General features: G+C 36.5%; 1 protein-coding gene across 2 annotated transcripts in view; it reads right to left on the bottom strand.

Annotated features, from left to right (window-relative positions):
- Window positions 1-1500: 1500 nt before the first annotated feature.
- MAP3K21 (mitogen-activated protein kinase kinase kinase 21) overlaps window positions 1501-20416 on the bottom strand; it is a 38576-nt gene continuing 19660 nt past the window's right edge. The window contains exons 3-11 of one of the 2 annotated variants that reach the window (XM_059841611.1): window positions 16545-16693; window positions 15567-15742; window positions 11329-11569; window positions 9368-9490; window positions 6759-6875; window positions 6064-6214; window positions 4947-5041; window positions 2722-3507; window positions 1501-2197 (exon numbers count right to left, since the gene is read on the bottom strand). In XM_059841611.1, the coding sequence (XP_059697594.1) occupies window positions 1773-2197; window positions 2722-3507; window positions 4947-5041; window positions 6064-6214; window positions 6759-6875; window positions 9368-9490; window positions 11329-11569; window positions 15567-15742; window positions 16545-16693 (2263 nt within the window). In that variant the 3' untranslated portion in view covers window positions 1501-1772. The remainder of the gene's footprint in view (window positions 2198-2721; window positions 3508-4946; window positions 5042-6063; window positions 6215-6758; window positions 6876-9367; window positions 9491-11328; window positions 11570-15566; window positions 15743-16544; window positions 16694-20416) is intronic. The other variant, XM_059841612.1, reaches the window with a different exon arrangement.

Genomic DNA, 20416 nt, shown 5'->3' with positions numbered 1-20416 from the left:
TTGACAGAAAACTAGGAATACAGCGACAGAAACAGGTTTGAAGAAAATGCAGGAACAATCTGCTAGGCAAACATTTAGATTTACAGACAACTAGTGGTTCATTTAGATTTACAGACAATTAGTTTACTTTTGGTAAACTAATACTTTAAGGAAATTATTTCCTATTTTCACTTTGAGGCTGGAAGTTACATTTTCTGGGTTCTGCTTTGTGTGATCAAGACTTGGTGATTTCATTTGTATAATTGTATGTCATCTTCAAGGTGGACACTGTAGTGCATACAGTCTTAGAACAGAAACTTTCTATTTTAATCCCTTGGATTTGAAGCTTTAAGCAACTGTGTATTCTGTTGGAACTCCCAGACCCCAGAGTAAAGGAGAAGAAAAGATTGAAACACGAGTCTTAACAACACAGCATTCGGATGGGAACACAGTAGTTTTAGTCTAACATTATCTAATTTTATTTATGAAAACTATTTAAATGTCAAGTGACTTCAAATACTGGAAAATGAGGGATGTTCCTTTAATTCTAAAAAATGCTTTCATCGGGGAAAGTATACTGTACATTAATCATTCACTTAGTGATACTGTAAAAAATTAAACTACCACTGTTATCAAAGCTAAATGTTCCTCCCTCCACAATTAACTACTGGCAATTTTCTGGAAACTTTCTGTCATTGAAAACCAGTCAAGCACATCTGTTTCTGTCCTTTGATTCCTAAATATGAGTAAGCAGGCACTCAGTAGTACCTTAGGAAGAAAAGCTACAGAGATTATACTGAAAAATTTCATATTAAATTATAGCAGTTTTAAAATTAAGTGCAATAAAATGCACCATTGGCTCACTTAAAACCAATTATCCTTAAAACCTACCAAGTTTCTTCAATACAAGGTGCAGCAGAGTTTAAAAAACAAGAAGGGGGACAAACCCTTCCACCACAAACAAAAAATTCAAACTCTAGAATATTGCTTTCAGTGCAAACACTGTAGTCTTCAAAAGGTTAAGAGTACAAATATTTACGTTCCAGTGTATCCTTACCTACAAGGAATGTTGTTTCACATTGCAAAGTATGTCAAATACCTTTACTCCAATCTCAATACTGAAGTTTACCCTCTCAAATCGATATGGTGGCTGAAACTGAAATGTTTATACAAGCAGTGTAACTTTCTGGAGCAACTAAGAAAGTTCTCACAATAACCAAGGGCAAAACCTGAAAATTCAGCTCCTGGTTCTTAACCAATTTCAGTATCAAATGCCTGCAAGCAACCACTTCCTTAATGAGGAGTGAACAGAGCCTCCTGTGCCTGCACCTTAAACCCCTAGTCCCTCTCCTTGAACCTACAAGCCACAGAGGCAAGCTGCAGACCACCACTTCTTAGGTGAAACTCTTTTTGACAGAACACAACCTTGCTTCTATATGTCATTTGTTTTTTTAATGTGCCAAAGTTAAATTTTTAGCAATACCTATCAAACCTAAAGAAAGCTTCTGTGACACGGCAGAGGGAGGTGGGCATTTTATTTTAATAATTCAAAATATACTTACGAAGTTCACCTAGAATATGATTTTGCAGCATTGTGCTTTTAGAATTACTAGCTGGGATTCCAAGGAACATTTGAAAAAGGCACCTACTACACTTAATTAGCTGCCCATTTTAATAATTTTGGTACTATTTGTCACAGTACATCAGAAAACAGCAGCAGAAAGTGTTAAGACAGACAAGAATTTTATATTTGTTCCCCTTTATGAAGCAAAGATTTTTAAAATGAAAGGCACTCAGGACAGAAACTCTCTCTCCAGTTCATATATAGATGGCCGACAAGTTTTGCTCTTCATTCTGCATAAAGGCACAGTACAGTCTCTGTTTTGACCTTCCACATCAATATCAAGTAATGAGGGCATGTGGCAGTTAGTTCTTTCCTCAGTATCTGGCGAGAAGTTAACATCTGGATGTACATTGCCCTCTGAAGATTCAGAGTCTTTAGAGTTTGGTTTAATAATACGTGGAATGATCTGCCATGCATCAATTTTACTTCTTAGAGAAGAAGGTCTAGGCCTTGAGATAGCATTGACAGTGCTTTGCTTTTCATTTGAAACACCACTGTGATTGCTTCTTTGTTGAAAAGATGGGGAGGGCAGAGTTCCAGGAACTGACAGGACTGGGAGTCTGGAGACATCATTGGTTGAAGCAACTCCATTAGCTAGGGGAAAGAAAGCCCAAACAAAAAAATGCAAATTTAAATGATGTGACTTGAATTCCTTGCCATTTATAAAACTGGGTTGCCATAAACACTAGTGGCTTTTCTTCCACCAGAAAAATGAAGAGGTTTGTACTTTGTGGGCAATCTCCTAAGACAAGACCAGTGGTGCTCAAGTAACGTGTTTGCATCTAGACTCACTGCAACCACAATCACAATTTATTTTTTCTTGCTACAAAAGTGATGTAGACAAAAGGCACTAACCCCCCCTGATAACTGGATGAATATTCATACTGGAATAACGTCCCATGAACTTCTCCAGTTATTCTGAAAAATCACACATGCACAGAGTATCATGAAGAATATCACATTTAAGCCACCCCAGAATATCAGTATTGAAATTTAGAACTTCTTTTCAAAAACTCATTATCCATTTCAAAGTAAACCAGATTTAAAGACATTATTTTATGCCTAAATTTTTATCAGCAGCTCAACTTAAAGATCCTTGGAACTTCTTAATTACCTACCTGTGGTCTGAAAATGGCTCCCATCTGATAAGGTTCGCCTGTGACCCAGCATTCTTAACTTAGAGGAGGAATCTTTTGGCACAATTTGAGACTCTTGTTTCAGACCAAGACTAAAAGGCTGATTTTTCAATTGTGTCGAAACTGTGTTAGGAGCCAGCTGTATCCTTTGTTCTCTCTTACTTTCAGAAGATTGGGATGAAAAGTTGTCCATGGAACTACATTGACCACAATCCCCAAGCACAGTGCTTACAAAAGCATCTTCACTATCAGGTTGAAGCAGGCATTTTGTAGAAATGGAGGGCATAGAGAGAAGATTCACAGTATCTGAGGCTGGATTTAGGGATGGAACACTTGTTTCCTCTTTCTTGTACTGCAGTCGTGTAGGGCTGGCACTCCTGCGGAATTTTGAAGCACGCTGAAATATTCCATCACGCTTCTTCCTCTCGTCTTTAGGCAAGAGTTCATCTGGACCCTGCGATTTGTTCAGCTCTCTGATATCTAAGCCCAGGGCAACGGATGCAAGGAGGACAGCACACCCATACAGCACTGAATCAGTCTTCTTCTTGTGCAGCGTCCTGCTCAGACTGTTTGTAGGTGTCATTTGAGGAGTACTGTTTGTAGAACTAGCTGAGGTTCCTTCTTCAAAGCTCTCGTGTTCTACTGTGTTCTCTCCCTGATCATCTTTCCAAAGAGGTAGATTAATATAGGCCTGATTGGGCAACTTAATTGGCTTTGGTCTTTTACTGTCCAAACCTTCAGGGGTAAGTTTCTTATCAGTACAGGCACCTGTAAAACACCACAGTATTCTTTAAGATTCAACTGTTAAGCTATTGCATATCTGCATATGTACACCATTATTTTCTTTAAAATGCACAAGTATTAACCTTGAAGGGTAGTGTACAATCCATTTAGATGCTGTGAGACGCTCAGACTCACATTGTGAGTTTCAGAAACACATCCTACACCTACACCTCTTAGTGTTTGCAACACTTTGATAATGCTTTTTAAACAACACAGAAAACATTTGGGTGTATGGATTACGGAGAAGTAATTTACTATACACAAACTGGCAGATAAGATCTGGAACATATTCTTTACAATACTTTCAACTCAACTGAGTTCCAAAATCCAGTCAGTTATTAGAAATTTTTCCAATTAATTCATTAGGTTATGGTGGTGTGGAGTAAAACATAAATTTGACATCTTACACCTAATGACATATAAAAAGGAGGTTTGACTTGCAATTTGACTTGCATCTGTTATTCTACTGTAAATGACTGAATGCTAGAGAATAAACACAGAAGCATTTGAAATTCAGGTATGTGAACTTTGTGTGCAGGGTTACAGTAGTAAGCTAATAAATCTATAAAATTACCATTTGTGAAGCTTTGACTTATATCCCTACCACTATACATGAAGAGTAAAGTGCCTTTCTCCAGCAGTGTTCAAGCAGCTTACTACTTCCTCTTCCAGATGGCATGAATCTAGCTGCTGATACAGACACCAAGTTATATCACAGGCTTTTTTCCTGACACTGGTAACTTAATTTTCTCAGATAAGAGAATCCACAGTATATAAAAAGGGTGTGCAAACTTTAAAATTATTACAAATATTTTATCATCATGGCCCATTACAGCATTGGTCATAAGAAGCAACAGGCAGCTATTATGCTTCTGATCCTAAAGGGAACAAATATGTTTTTCCTTGTGATTTTACCTGTAAATAGCATCTAGTTGTCTAAAACACTCTAAGATTTAAAATCTACACTTCTGTCCTGAAAATTTAGATAACAGGTCTCATTCAAAAAACCAGGGAACTAATATGTGGGAATATATCAGGGCTTACATGTTTTTAAAAAACTATGCATTTTTGCAACAACAATGTCATCAATGATTATTTAAATGTCAAGACAATTACTGATTTAGGTTCTTTTTAAAAGAAACAAAAAAGTGGTGACTGCAGACCTCATACACAGAGTAGCCTGCAACTCAAAAACATGGAAAAAATCTCTGTATGGTTTTGTTCACAGACTACGTGTATTTTTTAGTTGTTAATTATGTAAATACAGGGGGTTTTTTTTGCAGAAGAAAACGGTTGGCAGCATGATTTTTCCTGTAATATTCTGCATAATCCTTTAAGGAATTCAAGCAATACAATTTATAACATTGAATGTGATCTTAATACTATTATATGGCTACTTTTACTTTTTCAAAAACAGCTCTTACCTTGGTCCACAAATAGTGAAGCTAAGGGCACACCCTTCTGATTTTTCATTACAACAGTTGACCAAGGGTTGCTGCCATCTGAAAGGGGTCTTACTCTGCAATAACAATAGTTACTTTGAGATTACAGATACCATGCTCACATAAACTTTGTGAGAAAATTACTTTCTTTACAAACTATAAACCTGCAGTACATAAATGGAAAACCTTTGCAAAGGTAAAAAGAAAATGGAGTAGCACTGAATCATATGATTAAAAATGTAAACACGCCTTAATGTCAGGCATTCTTTTAATGATAAAAATTTTATGTCTAAAAAAAAAAGCAAATGAAAAATGGGCCTTTGTTACCTATTGAACAACACAGGTTTCTGACAACCTGTGTGAAACAATAGTTTCATTGTCTCAAAGAAATGATGTGAATATTGGAAGTTTATTAAACTATAGTGACTTTTAAACAAACAAAAATAATATAAAGCCAGTTCCAGCTGATCATTTGGAACCAACTCCTAACACAGGTAACTGAGTAGATATCCCTACCAAGAAAAATAAATAAAGGCACTATAAATAATTGTATATACTAGAGAAATAAAGAAAAGTATTCTTACTATCTCTGGTTTTGAGCCATTGGAAAACACAATCTGTAAGTAAAGCTGTCCAGCTGATTTTCATAACCTTTTCACCCTCTGTTTGTCAGCATTAAAGATGTTGCTGGTGTGAACTGTGCCTCACATATGCAAAATCAGTCAGTCTTACTTAATCAAGCTGAAAGTACCCAGTGGGGGCCATGCTTGCAATTCCTCAAAATAATGTGAGGAAGGGCAAAAAAAGACAGGCCATGAATGTCTGGTATGCACTGGTAGCTCAGCATCCCAGTATGCTCCAAATATCAAAAAAACCGAGATAAAGGGTAATAGATAAGAATCAATAAAACTTTAACATAAGTTGGTGTTTTATCCTGAAGATTACGTGGGGGAGCTACTCATCAGTAATGTAATTTCTAAATTAATTAACAGGCAGGAATTCTTGCTGTAACTAGACACAGCAGAACATTTTTCACTCACTACCTATGCTACAAAGAATGCTTTAGTATTATCAAAATACCAAAATGCAGTAGACATACTTGTCCTTACAATCTGCACGATCCTTTGTTTGAACTGAACTTGGTCCCCATGTACAACCTTTCTTTTTAAAATTTCTCTTCACATCTTCAAACTCTTCTTGGTGATATGTTGTGCTCCTTCCCCAAGTTCTGTTGCTTTCATCTGAAGTTACTGGAGATTGGATTTAAAAACACAAAACCCACACATATAAATACTGTTTCTAAACCCAAAATATTTTGACAGAACAGAGTATCTTCTGCACTGCAAAACCATTTTGGCACAGTAACACAGAAGTAGAAAAAAAATTGTGATTGTTTTTTCTTTTACTAAAAGCACCACGCAAACTTCACTGATCCAAAAAGATGAGCAAGAAAGAAAAGTAATTTATGAGTTTACGAGAGACCCAGATCAAAGATAAAGCAGCAAAGCAATCACATTTTCCATGCTTCCCTTAACTGAGAACCTTATATTTAGGTAATTCAGACAAGTGAATTAGACTGAGCACTTAAGTTCAATGAATAAAATATATTCTGTGGACAACTGGTATTAAAAGAAACAAATATTCCAGTTGGGACTATGATTAACATTTTCTTTCTTACTACACCAAAACACATTATACTTTGGGTGTCTAACCTCCATTAAATGCTTAGTCTGTCACTGTCTCAGCTGATAAATTAAACAGACCCAGCACCTTGGAAACATAACAAAATCTTGCCTTTTTTCACAACCCCACAGGGAAGTTCATATTCACTTGTGATATCTACATCTTGCTGGTACACATATACACTGTTTCTTCGGCCATTAGCTGTGTGTGTATCTGTTTTTGGAATCACTGAGGAAAAATTAAGATAATGTAGTAGAGATCTTAGTCAAATTGAGTTCAGAAACAGAACTGTTTCCCTCATTTTTATCTTTGGGTCATTAGGCCTGGATCTATAAAGGCATTAAGCATCTTCTAATGATGGGTTTTCATGGTAGGGTTTAAAGGATCCTCTTTCTAGGACCTGACCTGGGAGGGTAGATTTTCACATGCCACTGACTAACTGAAGCATTAGCTTGGAATCATGATGGCATGCTAACTGATATGATGGAGAGACCTAGGAGAAAAATAACATAGCCAGTTACAAGAGCATGATAAATGAGGGGGCATTTACATGCCCATGGTTCTGCTGTTCCTTCACTGTACAGATTCTGCTCCTTCCTCACCATACACTTCACCAGCAGAGCTCATGCTGTAGAATGGCCCTACACTTGCCTACCTTACACTTGCATTTTTCAACCCCATTCCTATGGAATATGTACCTTAGTGGTTTTCCTTCTCCCTCCAAAACTCCTTTCAAAATCAGCAGAATTTGTTTTAATAAGAAATTAACTACATTTTTCTTTTAACCTAATGTTTAGATTTTAAAGCTAAGCTTGCTCAAGACAAAGTGAAGCAGTCAAGTAACCAGTTATTACATATGCCTGTTCAAATCACCTGTATTTGAGCAAGTCGTCTAGAAACAAAGACACTTTGAAGTTAAATCAAGATAAAACATTATTGTGGGAAAGGGAATTTATTTTGCACAGGTGCAGATGGGTGTGGAAGCTAAATTGTTTCAGCTAGATACTCCTGAGATATCTGATAAGCTTTTAGGTAAAAACCTAAGGATCCAAACCCAGAAGCAGACATGTCCTTCTTATAAACGAGAGCCTTTATGTTGCCCTGCATGTTCAAGCCCTATGAATACAAATGCCTGCTCAAATAAAAAAGAAAAAAAAAAAACCCTCAGTGGTACTTAGCACATATGCAAGGAGTGGCACTGCAATAGCTTACACAAGGCTATGCAATTAAGAAAACAAACACAGAAAACTCAAGTTTTCAGAACCATGCCAATACCTGACATTTGCTTCATTTCCAAGCATTTCCTCACAGAGCAAGAATCAAAGATAAAATGAGATAGGCTTTTCTTAGCAAAATGTTGTAATTACATATAAACTTTCTTTACCTTTCTGCAAAAACCAAAGCCAACCAACCAACCAACCAGAAAAACCCACCACATTTTGAGGACAGAAATCTATTGAAAACACTCTGTCAGCTAACATCTGAAAAGACTCCAGTTGATTTTCCTTCCATCCCAAATTTTCATTTGAAAAAAAACAAGACAGGGTTTTTCCACCTCTCTCCTTTATCCACAATGTTTCCAACTGTATCCACTGCAGCTCAAACAAATACTGAAGTGCCAGAGAAGAAATCACTGTTCCCCTTTAGACATTAACAATGAAAAGTATTTCATAAGGCAGAGGTGTTACAAAGGAGGTGAGAGATCTGATTTCTATCCAAACTTAAAACAAAGTGTCAGACTGGTGTAAAATTCAATCAATCTTTACTGACTAGCTACAGAACAGTATGGAAAAAAATCCTCATGCATTCTGATTTGCCCTTCTCCTCATTTATAGGTGGCAAAGCCAGATTCTGAAGTATTCTCCCTCACAGGTGACTGTGCTTGCAAAAGAAGTTAGCGAACATCCATAAGCAATCAGCTGGAACAGGTTCCACTGATTTCATAGAGAGACAAGCTTAAGGCACTTCTCTCTGAATATGGATAATTAGATAATCTACTTTGCACAATAGATCAGACAGTACAAATGCAAGCAGTGAATCCTGTAGGAACTGTTTTATCTGTGTATATGCCATTCCCAAATGTGCGTCTCTGTAATAACATGATCACATTCCTGGTATCTCCACTATGTGAGCATGAACATACCTTCCCTTCTGTTATCAGTATCCATAATAATGTAGACCTACAAATGTACCCACAAATTTTTTGTCTCTTTTTCCTATCTTCTGAAAACCTAAAAGCAAGATTTCTTCTGGATTTATACCTGTTTAAAGCCTGATTCTCTTTTGAAATAAGAAAGTTGGGTTATTGGCTCATTCTTTGATCTTTCCGTCTTACAAGACTCCCTCACACTCTGAATCTCTTTTCTTTATCAACTCCAATACCTAATAAAAACTTGTTTTATATCCTACTTGGGTTCTAAATGTGATGCTTTGCCTTTTTTCATAACTTTTGATTTGTCATTGTTTTATCCCAGTTTACAAATTGGTTCCCCAAGTAATTAAGTAAAGATACAATTTAAAGCATTCACAATCATTTTGAATTACTGAAAATTATTTAGCGTTTTAGCAAGATTATCCCTACTTTTAAAGAAGTTGCAACTGTTAGAACCAATCAAAGGATGTGGAAATCAGACAGAAATCTGCTAGGAATCTGATACTACTACCAACATTTCAGCATGTATATGGAACACTCTCCATTGATCAAATGAGTGGAGACTTACATTGTATAGCTCGAAGACGAGGAATTATTGTGGGGCTGCTTGATGGACTAGAGCTGTTACTGTTTAAACTCCTCCTCTTATCCAGATTAGGAGATGCCTGCACTGTTATTTTGTGCTGGAAATCTGTAAGAGAGCAAAACAAATCAGTTTTAATGTTCTGAATAAAAAACTTCTCAGAAGAACATGCTGCTATACTTATTAAAACAAAGTTATACAATGAATTAGACTTCTTTATACCTGACTTATTTACACAGGTAAGAGATATACATATTAAAAACACTGCAAAACTCTAAATGTAACAATTTAGATTGAGTCAAACAGGCAGGACTTCACACCTTCACGTGATAGCCTTGCAAGAACATGAACAATACCAAGTAGGTCCAAGTGGACCTGATCTGAGACACATCTACACCATAAGCTGTTATTCAATCTTTTTGGTTGTCACAAGAGGGGCAAAAAACACCCCTCAGTATTTAATCACAAAATAATCAATACTCATTCCATAAGATTTGCCTTATTTTTTTTAGCATGTAATTCATATACACCATAAAAAAACAGTAACAAAAAGTCACATTTATTCATGTCAGAAAATCATGACAGTAAACTACAGAATTACAAATATTTATAGCAAAGTAGTAAAAAAAGAAAAACAAATATTGCGAAGGAAAAAATTTATGAAATTAACCTTAATATGCCACTCTAATACCCATCATCAATGCAATTATATTGTACACTATTCTTAGAATTGAATTGTCTCAAGGACAAGTTCATCTGGATGTTTTTGGTAACAAGGAGCTAACTGCTATTCTGAATGAAAATATTTATTTTATCACTGTTTCAATTTAAATACAAGCAGAACTGGAAACAACGGACCCGAATATTCAATTGCAGCTTGCAATCCAGCAAAAATCTAACTAAAACTCATAAATGTACCATGTTTTTCTGGGAGGCTGTAGAGTGGCTTTTATCTTATTTGCTCTTATTTTTAAAGTAAGGAAAAATATTTCACTAGTGCTGAAATAGTACTCTAAATATTACTGCCCTCTTGGTGTCTTTCCAGCTGCCAGATAGCTACAATTTAATCAGACTTTTATTAACACAGCATCAAGTTCTTAATGCATTTGTAATAAACTGTCAGACTTGACCTGGAAGCCACTGAAAGGAAGCCCAACCCCAGGATGAAGGCTTTCCAACCATTGGTGAAACCATGAGTTTGTGTAGTGCTATCTGGTAGCAACATTAAAAAGGCACCTCTAAAGCAGCCCCTCAGAACTGAAAGACCCTCATTGTCTACAAACACGCCTCCTTTGTAAATGGGGAATTTTAATGCATTCATAGGTGGAATGAAATGCTCTAACATTCAAATTATACCCTATTTTATTCTGAAATCATCATCTGCTGCTGCTGCTAATATGTTTTCTTGCAAGAAATAAGGCACTGAAAATTGTAACTGCTGTGTTGCACTTGCAACTGCAGTAGGTGTGCAGCTCGGACCTACTGCACCTGTACATCCCCAGCCCTCTCTGCACTGTTTTTCTGCTTGGTATTTGCAATTTTAGGGCAAACAGCACTAATATTCGCTCATGTTAGAAAGTTCTGGCATGTAGTAAAAAAGTACCTTCCTGTCTGTACAGAAACCATGATAACAAAAATCTGAACTTTGAACCAGTATTAAATCATGTGGCTCTCATGCTAGTGACCTTTCCCTCCAAATGGGTTGGACTTCTAGCTGAATCATTCTTCCAGATGAAATGAGGACTACTTCATGAGAACATGATATGTGAAAGCTTTTCCTTGTGGGAAGGGTGCTACACAATTCTTACCAAACCCTTCTGTGCATTATTGAAGAACCTGACAACAAAATAAAATAGGAGCTAGTGCTGAAAACATGAACCACAGAACTGAAGAAGCTTGCCTATTTAATCATTACATATACAGTGAACTTTAAAAAAATTGCAAACCTGAAGGCAAACTAATTCTGTGTCCATCTTTGAGTTTTAACCGGCTTCTTTTAAACTTGCCCTTCCTCTTCTTTACATTGGGTTTCTCTTGGTTTAACTGGAATATCATGATATTCAGCTCACGCTCCAGTACATCGATCTCGCGTTCCGCTAACTGCTGCTCACGGCGCTTCAGCAATTCTTCTTGAGATTTTTGCTGAAGAGCTGCTCTTGTCAACTCCTCTTCTCGGGATCGAAGCTCCTGAAGACAAGATTCACAAAAGTAAAACTCAGTAATAATGTGAAGGCAGTTTTAAAGGACATACAAAGTGCACAATAGGTTGGATTTCCTGATTTATTTTTATGATGCACTATATACATGCAACATGCCCTATATTCTGCAAGTCCTCCATTCTGAAAAAACCAAGATTCTGTATTCAGAATCAAGCATTACACAGATTTCCTTTAAACCAATTAACTTGAGTCACTCCATTTAAAGCAGGTAAGCAGTGGCAATGGGGACAACACATGCAATCAAAGATTATCAGCTAACAGCCCAGCAGAAAATGCCTTCAAGTATTTCACATGATGAGAAGCTCTTGCACAGCATGAGGGCGGCTATTGGACAGCTCCTACGCTTTAACATAAGGCCAATGACCTGACGAATACACAAATTATTGCCTTTATCTTAAATTCTCTAACCTTTCCTGTTTTTCAGCCACGTATTAAGTAGCACTTTTCTATCTAGAAAAGGAATCAGTATTACACTGAATGGGGATTAGTGCAATAGGATAAACTAAGTCATAAGACAGCTGTTTCTTAATTAAATCTAGCAGGTATCTGTAACATCAAACAGCTACTAACCACTGAATTACAGCACATAGATTCCCCAGCCACCACTCTCAGAAGAGTTGCTCTTCTTCTATTATTTTTTAATTTTGCAAAAGGAAAAGCTTTAGAAAGGAAGCTAGGTAATTTTTCAAGGTAAATGAATAACCAAGGCTAAATAGCTGTAAACCTAGCATCTTAAAATTATCTTAATCTTCAGTTTCCAAAATCAGTTAAAATACATCTGAAATTTAAGACCTCCTTAATTTTAGACTTTTCTTCATAGTATGGGGCATATTACACAGGAAACAGACTTAGACAGAACACTTATGGTCTATATTGCTAATAACACTGTACTGAAAGTATAGGAAAAGGAGAACTAGATGTGACTCATACTCTGTACGTTTCTCACGACATTTTTCTTTCACATGTTTGTGTAAATTCCACTTAATTGAACTCAGAAAACTATCATTTGAAACAAAGCTATGCTAAAAGTTCAGGATATCTAAGAAATTTATTTCTATTTAAAATTAATTCATTTTTACACTATACAATTTTATACTTGGGGTGTTGCTTAGTTTTGTTTGTCTTTGGTTTTTTTTTATTTCAGAACTGTCTAATTCTGCTCATTGGTATCCAGCAATGTTGTATGCCAGAAGAATTCCTTATTTCTTATCATTAAAGCAAAAAATTTCTTCCTGAACTGTATTATTTCAGTGTTTTCAAATGAAAATGTTCAAATGTTCTTGCCAAAAAGACTATGGATGCCAAAAGACAGGCTGGCACTGAAGCAAACTGGTTCAATGAGAAGTGTCAGTTCTTCAGACACTGTTTTTTTTTTTTTTTTTTTTTTACAGCTATAGCACACATACACTGCTTATCATGGGTTTAAAATTTAAGTGATGTGACTGACAAATTTCATATGGTATACTAATTTTGAGTGAGTATTGTTTCAACACAATACTGGAAACCAAATTTTTAAAAAGATCTTTAATAACTTTAATTTAGAGACTTATGAAAATCCTCACTTTCCTCCTCCTCCGTCCACTCAAAATAAGGCAACCTAAAACAAGGGCTGAAAGCAGAAACTACATTAATTCAGATTTAGAAAAGAGATACTTAAAAGTTTAAATGGAGAAGATCTTTATTACTGCATTAGTACAGTAATAAAAGGTACATTAGGAGACACTGTTCATTTTCCACTTTTCACAGCCCTCAAATCCAAGTTCCATAAAGCTCAGCAACCAGGCAGAAACTGAGGGCCTGTATGAAATGGTAGACAGTATAGAGGAAGTAAAAGTGTTTCCTCAATGAGAGATTAAGTATTTACTCTTCTCCAAATAAACTAATTAAACCCAGACTTACTGCAATTAGTTAGGCAATGTTTCCACATCACTCTACAATTAAAACACCCATTGTAAGGAAGCTTGGAAAGAATTCTGTATTTCAGTTGCTCAAGAACATTTGTCAAAATAAGATTGTGATCTTCTCTTCGAGTAGGTGTCACCATCACTCATTTGCAGTAAGCCCTTGAGGAAATTCCTCTAGATACACAAGTTCCTCTTTTACAGGAGGAATGAGACTCCATGCAGAGGATTTTTGTAGTAGTATTATTACATAAATACTTTATAGACATGACTTTCCCTCTAGTAGCTCATAGCAAAATTGATAATATGACGAACTAAAAAACCCTGCATATATAAAAATCTTGTCTAAGTCAAAGTTACATGTTTTCAGCCTTAGAGAAGTATACCTCATTATGGTAGATGCCTCTGGAGATGCACTTTAGCATATTAGAAGCAAATTTCATTTTATCTTTTCCCCTGCCTAACTGTGCTTAACTCACTTTTGTACCCAAAACATGACTTTTCTCGAAAACCTTTTCACCTGCCTATTTAATCCTAGACTTGATTTAGTCAGATTTTTCTTGGATAGGGAATCTCCTATTAGAGTAATGCCTCCAGAAAAGCAAAAAATAAATAAAAAACCTGAACAGGAAGGCCTGTTACAATTGCTCTCAGAGTAAAGAGAGGAAAATGGTTGGTTAAGCAGTTGCTGGAGGGGCCAAAAACAGAGTTATGTTCTATGGCAGGTTGAGGCAGGTGAACACAGTAGCTGGTGACCCCACGGCAAGTAAAAAAAGAAAGCCTCTACTCTCTGTAAAGGGACTATAACTCAACTGCAAAGGAAGAGACCTGACAGCTCCTGAGGCACACAACTCAGCTCTAGCACTCTGTATGCCTACCGCAGGCAGAGCCGACCACACCACATACTCACCCACTTCTGTAAACCAAAATGAAGAGGGAAATGCAGAGGGTAGAAGAAACAGTAGATAGGAAATAAATAATGATACTGAAATCTTATGGTAAAGAAAATTCTAATATCACTTGCTGATATTACAGTACATTTGTAATGTCACACCCAAGACTAGACAGAAGTCCACACAATGCCATTTGTGACATTTGATGAGGACAAGTGAAGGACAAAGGCTACAAACAGTGACTTGAAAGACAAGAGTTTAGGTCTTGCTTTTGTCAAACTTGGCAACTACATCTTCTGTAAAGTTTCGTCAAAAGTCACTGCACCTCAATTTATTGTCTTCCTTGTCTATAATCACTTCACGAAAATAACAGCAAATATATACTGGGATATAATTATACTGCAAGAAACATCTGTAAAGAAGGAATCAGTTTCTTCCAGAAGCGTTTCTAACAGGGACTCGAGCACACCTGGCCTATTCCAACTATTATCTTTATCAAGTTGTCTAAAGAAAAATATTAAACTCAGCGTGGTTAAAACCAAGTTGAAGTGAGTAGAAGAGAAAAAGAGAATTGACTCATTTAGTACAAACATATTGTGATGTGAGAGTATGGAAAGAAGATCAGTGACAGAAATCTGAGTAATAAACAAAAGAAACTAGATTTGCTGATTCATGTGTGTGAGTTTGACCTTCTTAATATCTGGCAAGAATACGTCCCAAACTGCAACACTGAAAGGCATCCATATGATCAGTCTCTTCAGCAAGAGAGATAAAAGCACTACTCCATTTTTGGAAAAGAAGACATGAGATACAGTCATATAACAGGATGAAAAGCTTTTCATTCTCACAGGTGGGGAGAATGTTCAACAGCAGCTGAAAATTTGCAGTCAAAGATGAGCTTAAGGAATAAATCCAATTTAAGTGATACATGCAAACATACAAGAAAAAAATAACACATTTTAAAAAAGAGCCTAGAATGCCACATTTACAGATCTACAACCTCTTTTCTTTGGGGAGACAGGTGTGGATATCTCTTTTTTTCATCTGTGTGCATATTTGCATGAGTACATTGGTAAGCAACAATTTAAAAGTTCAAAACTGCTGTATCACATAAACATGAATACATACATATCCTTCCTTCACTGCCATGCAATTGGAAAAACCAACTTACTTTTTCCTTGGTCCTCAATTCATTAAAAATCTGCTGAATTTCCAATTTCCAGTCATCTTGCATGGAATGAAAAGACTCTTGAGGCATTTCAGTCATAACTGCCCCTTCAATGGCAGTAAGCTGTTCAAGAATTAAGGCAAACGATGGTCGGATATGAGGGTCCTGCTCCCAGCATTCTAGAATTTATCAAAATCCCGTCAGTTTGTAATAACACATAGAACTTTATGAAGAGCTACGTGAGTTTCAAGTTACTTGCAACTGCATTTCAAATTCTAATGTGTTCACTTTACCTGCAAGACATCCCCAGTTCTGTCTCAATTTACAGAGGTGACATCTACCTACCTGTACTCAGACAATTGTTTTTGTATTAATAGTAATTTTTTGGTCTATTTTTAGCAATTCAGCAATTTGCCAAATTGCTAATGAATGAATAATAATTCAACAGCTTAATTGCTAATGAATGCCAATAATTAAAAGAATTAGCAAAACCAGCAATATTGTATGGAAGAAATAAATAAAAAGGTAGAAAAATTCACTAAACACAAGGAAATAGCCATTAGCAAGCAATGTTTATTTCTCTGTAAAATATTTCCAAAACATTTTTGACATTCATGAAGAAACAATGAAAAAAAGGGATTTGCAATTGTTCCCCTTAGGATTTTAATCTATCTTGTATTAATCCACAGTAGCATCCCATAATTTATGAAATTTAATGCAATTTCAGAGTAGGAAAAAATCAGTGAAATCAGAGCACAAACTGTACTATTGCTACTGAAAAACTTATATACAACACCGTAACACTGTATGGCTCCCTTAGAAACACACCCAACTCTCTCTAACACCAGAGTGCTGTGTAAAGAAAAATAAAATACTTGGTACACAGCACACTATCAAATGAGGTACTTATTTGGCGACCCATGATTATTTTATCCCCAAAACATAACTATTTAAAAACATAGCAAGAAACAACCTGGATACCTTTCATTAGTTTTGCAAATGGTTCAGGGCAGGTGGATGGAATGGGCAAAGTAAGCTTATTGACAGCTACTCCATAAGCCACAGCAAGGCCATCAATGCCACGGTAAGGAACTTCTCCTGTAAGCAGTTCCCACAGCAACACTCCGTAACTACAAAAGGTAATTTTTTAAACAATTATTTTTCTGAGAAAGAAACAACAAGAACACATGAAAACACAAACAAGTATCTGTCCAACCATGTACTCAAATTCACAAGGATTTCCCAGTCAAAGGTGAATGACTTTAAGTCAGCTCTACTTTTGTCATTGTGCACCTTTCCAGTTATAGTGATTAAGCAAATTGGGTGCAACTTTAAGACTGGCTCACACTCTTATTCAAAATGTAAGCCTAAAGCCACTTCTATAGAAATGCTACTTTCACATAAATCTGACTTACAATAGAAAGTCTGAATGACAGAAAAACAAGCAACCTCTCCCCATAAAAAAACCAAAAAAACAATGAAAAGAAATCCTCAGCAGAGCATTCAGGCCATTCCCCTTTCCAAATATTTCACAGTAATTTACCTAGAGGGACATATTTTTTCTTTTTTAAATAATGGTAATAAAAATTACAGAAAACTCCCATCTTTATCTGGAAGTTTGAATTTCTAATCCCATTGCGTATATATGAAGGCCAGTGAACTTGTCGCTTCCCACTGAAGATGCAACAAGATTGAGAAATTATTTCATGCATGCACATGGAATTTCTCCATACTAAAAAAAATCCCACCCACAAAATCCAAACACAACAACATTGTTTTCAGCAAAAGGTGGTGGCATGAAGAGATCTTTTCTCAATGTCAGGTACAGAAACCAAGAATCACGGGAATTCCTATTACAGTGACAACAACCATAAGAACTTCTGCAACGCTCTCCATTCAAAGAAGAGCTGGGTGTTGCTTTTACCTTCTTTGGGTCTGTATGCCCAATGCTTGGCTTGTTCAAATTATTCAAGCCCCTACAAAGGGCAGGGACAACACACTGGCTGCTGTGGCTCTAGAGCTCCTATTCTACCACCACTGAAATGGACAGCTTTCACAGTCATTTTTGTGGAAGTGGGAATTGCTCCTTTCAGAATGCTAAGCCTAAAGTGGGCGTTATGACTGGATTTGGTTTTTGTTCCTTCCTTCATCCCCCATGCCACCTTCACTTCTCTTCCTGCCAGGGAACCACTACCTGCAGAATAAGGACACAAAGGACAACCTATTGCTGCTTTTGAATAGCAAAGCGAGCAGCCAAGAAAAAAACAGAACGCAAATGATTGCTCTTGCCCCTTCTCTCCAAGCGTGCAAAGAAACCACCTGCAAGTTTTGTAGGACTATACTGAACTCTCCAGCACGAGAAAAAAAGCATTCTGCACTGGGGAAGTGAGGGCTATGCACTCCTTAGGACTAGAAATGACACCTCAAGGGGAAGTATCAGATGCGACAGAGAGAAGAACACACACCAGTCAAGGTTTTTTATCACTGTCTGCTTAATGAGAAGAAGTTAGTCAGTATTATGCAACACCTTACAACATCACTTTAATAAATAACAGCAAACTACACAATATCAGCACAAATATCAGCAGTACTTTGTTATCTATGGTCTGTGTGTGTGAGAATTTTTGCATCTCACAAAATCTTAAAAACTAACAAATTTACAGTGCTAACACTTCATTAAAAGCTGAAGAAAACAGTCTGTACCTGCAGCCAGAAGAAAAAGGAATAAAAAAAGTTGCAGGCCTCTTAACAATTTCCTCCTGATTATTCTGGTCTAATTTCTGCATTTGCTTGTATACTCAAAGAAGGTTAAAATAATGATATCCAATTTGCTTTAAAACAGTGGTATTCTGACCATAATGAATACAACACTTCCTGTGGAACATACACATTTTATGCCTGATAGTGAAATTCTCCTGAACTACAGCTCATTTGTGTCTTTGGAGAAAGCATAAAAAAAAAATCTCTCAGCAAGTACAGACTGTTCAAAATTAAAGTAATTTCCTTGTTATACCTATTCCATATGTATTTTAGCATGAACTCTGAAGATAAGCAAAACATTAAATTTAACTAAAAAGAAGTTATCCTTTATAAAAAAGTTGTCACACTATTAGCTTTAGTTGTATTTACAATTCAAGCCTTTAATCTTAAAGAGCTCTCAACAGTGCCAAGAAGGTGGTTGCAAAGTTTTAAACAGACCAACACAGTAACAGCATTTTAATGAAAGCAGCCTTAATGTCAAGTACCGAGAGCCAGCACTATGGGGGAAAAACTGCAAGGAGGAAGCCTAAAGACATTATGGTCTTGATACACTGGGGTTTTTAACTACTTCAGCACAGTAGTTTTTAACTACTACTAGGGAGGTACTAATCTGCCATTATCTAGAAAAAACCTACCTGTTAATTCTCTCAGCTACACAAGTAGCTACTTAGTGTATTAAATTTCACCAGCTCACATACAATTGTCTTACACATACAGCCTGAGCTTCTAAGAAACAGCTTTTTTTCAAAGGGCAAAAGCCATGTCCCTTTCCATAATCAGCAAAAGGCAAAGCCACAACCGTGTAATTGAAATACCTATTTTAAACCACAAAAATGAATACACCTACAATATATGTTAAGTATTTTCATTATTAAAATCATTTTTCCTTCAATCAAATGTGATTTAAGCCTTACTATATCTCACCCCAGTGAAAACTTGCTGATTTTACATGCTTTAGGAGCTGAAAATCTGAAGGTAAAGTTCTCGAGGTTTATTTTACTCTATAATCCATCTTCTAGAGCAGAGGTTACTAAGCACTGCTACATGAATCACTTCGAATTTATACAAATGTTCCAGGCAAAAGCAACTGCTAATTCTGCTGTACAGTAGATGCTTCCTGGCTTTGCCAAGGGCTTGTACAACCAGGACACACGTTACTTTAAAGACCATTGCTGAAGCACACCATCAGCACTTGGAAATCTGTGGGCATATTTGCACTTTCAGGCTCCACACAAAACCAATACTGACACACCACTCAGAAAAGTGTGATGATTCATGGAAGGGTAGGGTTGGACGAGTAGAATTCTTGTTTGGGAATTTGGAAGCATGTGCCAGAGTAAAATAAATACAGTAGCTGAAGCTCTAGTCTGGAAAGCAAAAGGATACACGTGCAGGGCCTGGAAAGCACTAGTTCTGCTATCTAGGATGACACCTGAGAACATACAGCCTGGAAGGCTCTGCATGAAAATACTCCCACAACATTTCCAAGCACTGGCAGATTCTGGAAGACTAACTGGAAGTGTAAGTTGCCTCAACTTGAGCAGCCTCAATTGCTCTCTTTTTTCCTAACAGGAGGTCTGCAGATTTCATTCAGAGCCTCAGCACTCAGTATCTGTAACTGAGATTTAGAAATTTGCTGAAACATACTGTGTTCCTGTCTTAGAGAGACCCATATACTTAAATTGGTAACCTGAAGGCTTTTTACAACAAAACCCACTCCTGTAACCAGGATATTCTTTATTTGCTTTTCTTTTAAAGAAAGAGTAAAGATAAGCAACAGAATAGATCAAGGTGCAGTGAGCAGAAAATGTTTAGAAGCTAAGAAGGTCTAAACTATACTGCAAAACACAGCCTTTCTACTTAAAAACCTCTCCTGTTAGACTTCCATCATTGAACTAAATACTTACATTTTTACAAGAGAGGCGTGCAGAAGAGAAGGCGAAGAAGAGAAATACTGTAGGTTCCAAAAATGTAAACTAATGTTGCAGCAGAATATAAAATAATTGCACCAAAGCATACCCCCTCAGATACCTAAAATCACAGCAACAAGACTGGACAGGACCTGTAATTAAGCATGGAATACAGCTGATTAG

Source organism: Haemorhous mexicanus, chromosome 3 (genome assembly GCF_027477595.1).
Source record: "Haemorhous mexicanus isolate bHaeMex1 chromosome 3, bHaeMex1.pri, whole genome shotgun sequence".
In the NCBI taxonomy this organism is placed as follows: domain Eukaryota; kingdom Metazoa; phylum Chordata; class Aves; order Passeriformes; family Fringillidae; genus Haemorhous; species Haemorhous mexicanus.
Note: the sequence above shows the minus strand (reverse complement) of the source record. Positions and strands in the feature narration are given on the sequence as shown.